At 42.3% G+C, this 8,192-nt stretch overlaps 1 protein-coding gene across 1 annotated transcript; it reads right to left on the reverse strand.

Moving 5' to 3' along the window:
• Nucleotides 1-2,681: 2,681 nt before the first annotated feature.
• klf2b (Kruppel-like factor 2b) lies at nt 2,682-6,173 on the reverse strand. The gene is made up of 3 exons (XM_043233479.1): nt 5,839-6,173; nt 4,275-5,124; nt 2,682-4,190 (listed from the first exon to the last, which is right to left on the reverse strand). Exons 1-3 carry the CDS (start codon nt 5,905-5,907, stop codon nt 4,015-4,017), a joined length of 1,095 nt encoding a protein of 364 aa, XP_043089414.1. The 5' UTR covers nt 5,908-6,173; the 3' UTR covers nt 2,682-4,014.
• Between the last annotated feature and the right edge of the window lie 2,019 nt (nt 6,174-8,192).

Raw genomic sequence — 8,192 nt, forward strand, 5'->3', positions numbered from 1 at the left:
ATTTACTGGAAAGGAAAGCCTTGACCTCGGTGTTGCAACATCTCCCGATCTGCTCGGCGTTCACGCAACTTCGACTGGAAAGACGAGCACGAAATAAAGAAGCCACGGCCTCAAAATCGTCAGGTTAAGAGTGAGTTTGTGCACCTGCAGCGCTTCATATCTGCTCGTGTTCTGCAAAGCGTCTCTCTCTAGCGCGTGTCTCTCTATGTTCGGCGTCCATCAGACGTCTGTCTTTTGCAAATGCTCTGTGAAGGGCTTCAGCAAATGGCTGTTTTCTCTGGACCCGCCGGGTAACGCAAGCTCAAAGAATGAAGCTCGGCCTGAAATGGAGTCCTCGGAGAAGATTGAGATCTAAGTGTGAAAATAATTTAACAGCTGCATGAATTTTAGCTCCGGTATGTTAATTACCCCCATTTGGAATAACAGGAAATTCCTCGGCCGCTTTTTATTTACCGAAGGCCGCTGAAAGCGCTGATTTTAAGATGGACAAATGAGACGGGCTCAGGTGACAGAAACGCCGGGCTCCGTGTTTGTCTTCGCTCACCTGCGCTTCGTTTAGTCGTTCTCGTCTAGTCGTTGGATTTAGCTGTGGTTTGAGCGCGGATGCGCTATATTATCATGACCTTTGACCTTTGGTTTCCATATGGAAGCTGTTTCCGCTAACTTGCTTATTTTTATTTTTTTTAATCTTATGTTTATATTTCAGTTATATATAGGTTCTGAATTTATATCTCTTAGAATTTCCCTTTTTTTTATGTTTTAAAATGCATGCATTATTTTACATCTTCTATATTTTCCTCATAGTTATTAAATTTTTCTTACATTGCTGAGTTTGTATCTCAGTTCTGACAATTTTTTAGCTTGTATCTCATAATTCAGACTTTCTTTTCTTAATGTTTTCTCACAGTTCTAACTTTTCTCATAATTCTTGCTTTATATCTTTCAGTAGATATCTCACAACCCTTCATCTTGCTCTTCATCTGACTTTTCTCGCAATTTTACTTTTTTTATGTCATTTCTGACTTCTCAGCGCAATCTTGCAGTGATTTTGTCTTGCGGCTTATAATCGAACCCAAAGGTTACTTTATCTCTTTTTTTTAATGCCTTTCATAATCAATACCAAAAATAGAGATGATTGCATGTGAAATTGAATTCAAAAATACAACAATGACTGTATTTGTTTGCATGACGCTTTTCTAAATCAACGTTCATGATTTAAAAGTATGTCTCATCTCTTATAGACTAGTCGTATATACGTCGTTTAATTCTGCTTTGAAAGCTGTTGAATTGCAGTCATCTCGGTAAACGCAGCTCTTCGTAATCGCTTTGCTTTGAAGGGGGGGGGGGAAGAGAAGCTTGTTTTTCTGTTCACGTCAGATTGGTAGTAAAAGTTACTATCATCAGCGCACAAAAGTGAAATGAGATTTCTGCTCCGCTTGACTGAGTCGCTAATAATAGTCAAGATCGCATTTCTTCTTTTTGTCTCGAATTTGCATGAAAGGGAACTCTAGTGCTGTTTACACACATTATATACAGCTCTAGGAAAACAAGCACAGAGCGCCATTCTTCATTTACACACGTTTTGACATTCAATAGGAATTTAATATGATGCGCATGCCACGTACATTTGACATATAAATTCTATTTTTATATAGAATTTTGATTTATATTTTTAAATGTTTAAATTTATATATATATATATATATATATATATATATATATATATATATATATATATATATATATATATATATATTATATATATATATATATTATATATATTTAATTTTATTTATATATATATATATATATATATATATATAATTTTTTTATATATCTATATATATATATATATATATATAAATAATTTTATTTATATATATATATATATATATATATATATATATATATATATATATATGTACACGTGTGTATATGTAGTTATTTATTATTTTAGCATTTATGAAAATTTGGTAGGAATTTATTATACTTTGCATGCACGTACAATTGACACATACATTTTATTTTTATATAGAATTTCGATTTATATTTTTGCATGTTTGAACTTCTTGTGATTAACAGGACGTCTAAAGCATTTCCGAACACGTTCATGTTTCTCTGTAAAATAGACAAAAATAGTAACAATATACCATTTGCGGGTGTGTCTAAACAGTAATTATTTTTTAAAAATCTCAGAATGCTTTTCCAGTCTTTCTGCTCAAATACGTTTTTATGAAATATGCAGATTTGGGATTGTATCTTCCACGCTGGATATCAAAGCGCCCCTTGAGTCTCTTTGATGTCCGCGTCTCTCCTGCGTCTCCGGAGTCTGGGATCTTCAGCCCGAGAGCCGAGCGCCCCTCCGTCCAGACGGATCTAAATTCTCTCTCTGTAATTATGTAAATGTAGTGTTTGTATTTATAGGCAGAAGCCACAGGCTGCTGGCCTCGACCTGACGCAGCTGGAAAGCATCTCGGTCTAAACTATAATACCCGACTCCAGCTTGAGTGGGGGTTCAAGAATAGCACTCGCGCGACGTCCCTCGCTCGCCATAAACGTCTCCGGTTTCTGGGGACTTCGTTTTCCAGTGGCTTCAAAGGAGCCCGTAATGAGAGACTAGCGGCCGACGTCCAATAGGTCGGACCCAACATGACGAGAGACCAGATGGATGCATGTGTATATATATTCAAATTTAGTTTAATATTTACAATAAATACAGTACTTACAATATAAAATGTATGTACACAATCTTATAAAAACCCAGGACCTCAAGCCCTAGTGCATACGGTGCGCATCGAGATACGAGACGTCTGAAAAGAAATGCAAACACATTTGAACACGCAGCTCGGTTTTGTTGCATAGGAGCAAGGCAGTTTCAAGAGCAAAACATTGTCGTCGTCGTTACATGGAAAACTGGAGGTTTGCTAGTCGTCAGGCTTTGCACTCTTCGTGGCTTCAGGAAGGCACCGTTAAACGTACAGGCTGTCTCGGATTCGTAGGACCAGCCCTTCAGGACGCATTAAAGGCTTTAAAAAGAGCTCAATCTATGTAGTACCAGCTACTCGTTACAAAAGTACACTCTTAAAAATAAAGGTTCGTCGGCGGTTTCCATAAACCTTCCACTTTTAAACGAATAGTTCTTTCACCGAATGGTTCTTTGGCAACTAAAAATTGTTCTTTTGGAACCTTCTTTATTGGAAAGTTCTCCAGATTATATATATATAAAAAAAAATAAAATCACAACTTATTGGCTTAAAGAACCTTCAACATCGATGGATCCTTTCCAAGGTCTTTAAATGACTTCTTGGGAACTAGCATGGCTCTTTTTGGAACCTTTGCTAATTTATTTTATTTATATTTAAAGGGTCTTTATTGGCATCGATGGCTCTGTAATTATTAAGCTTCTTTAGATGATGAAAAAGTTATTTAAAGAACTGATCGCTGAAAGGTTCCGAAAATGGTTCTTTTGGAACCTCTATAGTTTTTTTGTAACTTCTATAGATTATATTTTAGGACACTGAAAGGTCCTTTGGGAACCAAAAACGGAATCGATGGCTCCATAATGACCTTTAACATCCATTGGGCATAATGTTCTTTAAATTTAAAAAAGATCCTTAAAGAACCGATCGCCGAAAGGTTCCAAAAAATGGTTCTTTTGGAACCTCAGATTTTTTTGTAACTTCTATAGATTATATTTTAGGACACTTAAAGGTTCTTTGGGAACCAAAAACGTGATCGATTGCTCCATAATAACCTTTAACATCCATTGGGCATAATGTTCTTTAAACTTAAAAAAAGATTCTTAAAGAACCGATTGCTGAAAGGTTCCAAAAATGGTTCTTTTGGAAGCTTAACAGTGAATGCTCTTCTTTCAGTACACTGAAAGGTTCTTTGGGAACCAGAAGCGGTTCTTTTGGAACCTCTATTTTTAAGAGTGTGTGATGATATACTTCTTAATCAACAATACGCTTTAAGTCATTAAATAAGGCAGTTATGTGGTTGCGGATCCAGTCCTCACAGGTGTCTCTTCATGTGCAGAGCCAGGTGGTCCGAGCGGGAGAAGGCCCGTTCGCAGAGATGGCACTGGAACGGCCGGTGACCGGTGTGCTTGCGGAAATGACGCGTCAGCTCATCAGAGCGGGCGAATTTCCATCCGCATCCCTCCCAGTTGCAGTGGTACGGTTTCTCACCTGGTGACGCAAAGCGACTGGATGAGTTTCACCGGTTTACAAAACACAAATGCATGCCAGAGACGGACTCAAACGCGCTCTTACCGGTGTGGGTTCGGTGATGCGCCTTCAGATGCGAGCTCTTGGTGTAGGTCTTGCCGCAGCCGGCGAAGGTGCAGGTGTGCGTCGCCGTGCGCTTCCTCGGCCAGGTGCGCCGCCCCCGCTTAGGTTTGGACTCCATTAGATCCAGCGGGGAGGACGGAGGAGTCAGGAGAGCCCTCTGCATGCTGGGCTGCATGCCCATGGCGTCCTCGAACAAGCCGAACTGGTGCGCCGCCGTGTAAGGGAGCTGCATTTGAGCGTAGGCCGGAGGCGAGTGATGGAAAGCCTGGGGAAACGCGGTCTGGCGCAGGTGGGAGTCGTCCGGACTCAGCGGAGGCGTCATGTTCCCCGTGGCCTGCGGAGAAACGGCCAGCCTGGGCTGCTCGAAAGACATCATGCACGAAACGTTGCCCTCTTGCTTGATTTTTTGGCAGCTCTGCGGCACCATGCCCATCACCGGCCCGTAACCGTCCATGGGAGGCTCGACTTTGATATCGACAAAGTCCTGTCTGGGGAAGGAGTTGATGACGAAGCGGCCCTGAACGGCGCCGTCGTAGGTGCCGTCCACGTCGGACCTCAGGAGCTCGGCCATCAGGCTGTTGGAGTACGGCGGAGGAGCGCTGCACTGCTCCGGAGGAACGTACGCTCCCGTCGAGTACATGCCGCAGGGCTCCGCGTGCGGGACGAACTCAGCTCCCGCCTCCAGAGGTCCCGTCGTGTTGGCCAGGATAAACTCCAGGTCCAGATAATTACTGAGGTCCTCGTCGTCCTTGCGGCTGCGACAAGTGTCCATGTGCTGTGCCACGTTGAGCGGAGGGCAGCCCAGCGGTTTGTCCTCCTCGCATTTCCACCTCTGCGACAGAATCAGAAGTGCTTCGAGTTAAAAACCGCTTTCAGACGCTTCTGCGTGGCTCGTTTTGAGAGCGTTTCTAGAGCCGCATTGGAGGCACGTCTACGCTTTTGACGTTTATAGTTTACAGTGATTGTCAGCCCGACACTTCAAAGCAGCAAATCGCAAGAAAACATGCTAAAACAGCAAAAAACTATCTGTATATCTGTATCTTGTTTCATATATATTTACATGTATACATATAACGACCATATACACGCAAACGCAAATATTTTCGCAAATACATTTTTTCCCCCAGTGTTTATAGATATATATATACACACATCAAAAAAGTTCATTAAAGTTGTCCTAAGACAAGAACGCATCTTGTTTTCGGTTTTAGGACAACTTTGATGAAAGGTTTTGATGCACTTTAAATGTTTACAAGTGTATATATATATATATATATATATATATATATATATATATATATATATATATATATATATATATATAGATCATTTATGCTGTTTTTTGCTCTTTCTGATGTGCTTCTTCAGAGTTTGTTTTATCTAGTGCAAACAAGTGGAAAACCAACACATTCGCTTAATTAGAAACATTTTTCTCCCCCCCGCAGTGTTTTAACCACTTTTGAGGTTTGGTGTCCCCTTAATTCACCCTAGTTTCACCATTTAACGAGTGCAAAAACTTTTTTTTTTTTTAAAGTCAAATACTTACATCCTCCCAAAGTTTCTCCTTCTGGTTTGCAAACGTTGAAATCGAAGGCAAAAGGCAAGGTAAAGCCATTTCCAAGATGCGTGCTGCGCTGTAACTCTCTTCTGCCTTGTCGCACTTGCTACCGAACAGATGTCAAACTGCGCTGCGCTTTTTCCCCGAGCGAGCTTCCAGAGTCATGAACGAAGTGTGTCCGGCAGGAGCGCCTCCTACCTAATAAATACCTCTCCTGGACCAATTGTGCGAGCGGAGGAAACCGCGTTCAGAGCTCCCAAATATAGTGGGTATATAAGGCACGGTGCGCTTTCTCCACGGCTTCTCGGTCTCTCGTCGCTGGACGGCGCGCTCCGGCGCATTTAAGCTCCCGATGACGCGCGCGCTCCCCTCCCCTCGCGGGGGCGCGGCCGCGGCCGAGAGGAGGCGGTCACTACAATCATGTGTAATACACACACAAAACTGTTACCAAGGCGTCTCAACAAAAGCCCGAATTGATCCAAGCGTAATTCCAGTCTCAAAACAGCCTACATTCACCCCATGCGCAATTTAGTCTCCAAATAGACGCGCTTTCCAATGAAAGCGAGTGACTGCACAATGAGGTTACATTTAGAGAAGTCAAATAAAGTTGTGTTTGCATGCTGATCTGGCACTTTCCCGCACAATAGATTAGTAGGTGATCCAAAAGTCAACCGCTCGTCCCTGTCATTACGTATACATAGACTTAGGTGGGATGCTATAAAAAGGTGAACGAGGTGCGCTGGATTGCAAAGAAATGATGAATGTGAGTGGTTCGAAACCCAAACCTAAGACGAAGACGGTGTGCGCCGTGTTTGTTTGCGGTGAGTGCATGATGGTGACAGTTGACGCGCTTCTCTTCACCTGCGGTTCCTCTGCTGTGAAAACCGCCCAAACACAGCAAAGATTAGCTCGCGCCGACCCCAGACAATACCTTCAGGACGGTTTAAGAGGGGCTCTTGAGCCAAAAGTGGCGTAGCTGTCCACAGATTGACGCTAAAACGCCTCACGCGACAATAAAGCGCGTGGCCGTGCGTCTGGAGATGTTGCACACTTTGAGCTGCTTTATGAAAATGCACATTTGTGTGTGTGTGTGTGTGTGTGTGAGAGAGAGAGAGAGAATGCATGGTAAATATTTAGTAAACATCTTTACGCTTTGAAGGAAAACCTCGAAATATACATAAAGCGCACTGAAGAAAAGCATTTTACGCGGCCCTAATTTTCCCTCTCAAATTGATCAAACCACGTTTATATATATATATATATATATATATATATATATATATATATATATATATATATATATATATATATATATATATGTGTGTGTGTTTTTGTCTGGTGTTTTTCCTCAGGTTGCATCTGAGGTATTGTGACTGACGCAGCACGACAGCTGGAGTTTCACCGCGCTTCACTGTAGTTTTCATTGAGTCGTGTGGTTCGGGGAGCGCACGTAAGAGCGCGATTAACGTGAAAGCGAGGCGTTGCGCGCGCTCAAAGGCGCTTTATCATGATGATTGTGCGCCGCAGCGGGTTTGTCTAAACGCGGACAGCAGGCGCCAGTCTCACCTGAGCCGCTGACTCTCTCCCCTCAGATCTTCGCCTCGCTTTTCGCCCCATTCAGGTGTAAATGGAGGGGGATTAAACGGCAGGAATGCCTTTTACGGCTGCTGGGAATTACTGGCTTGGCTTTAGCGGCCATTAGCGTCGTTAATGATGTCCCGAGGACGCGACGCGACGCGACTGTTCAGCCGCGCCATTGAAGAAACTGACAGGAAAAGAAAAACTGGACGGGCTGCTTAGAAATACACAATTGGTTCATAATTAGTTCGTGAACTTTGCACTTTGGTTCCCATGTGCTGTAGTACTATAGTACACTGATATTTACCATGGTGCTGGATGACTAAATATTTACCTGATTTTATTTGTTTACAGCCGTGACGATAATGCTGTGGCGTTATACCAGACAGGCCTACTGTGGTACGTGCATGTTAGCGTGGTAATACTGTGGTACTTTATGTGGTTTAGTGGCACGTTTTAAAACAAAATATGACTTCTGTATCCATGTACCAAAGCGTTTTTATGATGCATATTCAAAATGCGTGACGTTACTGAGGTAAAAAGGTAGTTTTACTTGTTGTTGAGTTTGAAAACGTAAATGTGGCGATGCCTTTTTGGATGTTTTCTTGTAAGTGGTGTGTTTTCACACACACACACACACACACACACTGAAATAGAAACTCGTCGCATTGACATCTTGACCCCAGAGTTTCATCACCGGCGTTTAATAGCTCATAGCAGTCACAAGCTGATAAAGCATTCAGATATGCTTCCCTCGGTTTCTA

Source organism: Puntigrus tetrazona, unplaced genomic scaffold (genome assembly GCF_018831695.1).
Source record: "Puntigrus tetrazona isolate hp1 unplaced genomic scaffold, ASM1883169v1 S000000837, whole genome shotgun sequence".
Classification (NCBI taxonomy): Eukaryota; Metazoa; Chordata; class Actinopteri; order Cypriniformes; family Cyprinidae; genus Puntigrus; species Puntigrus tetrazona.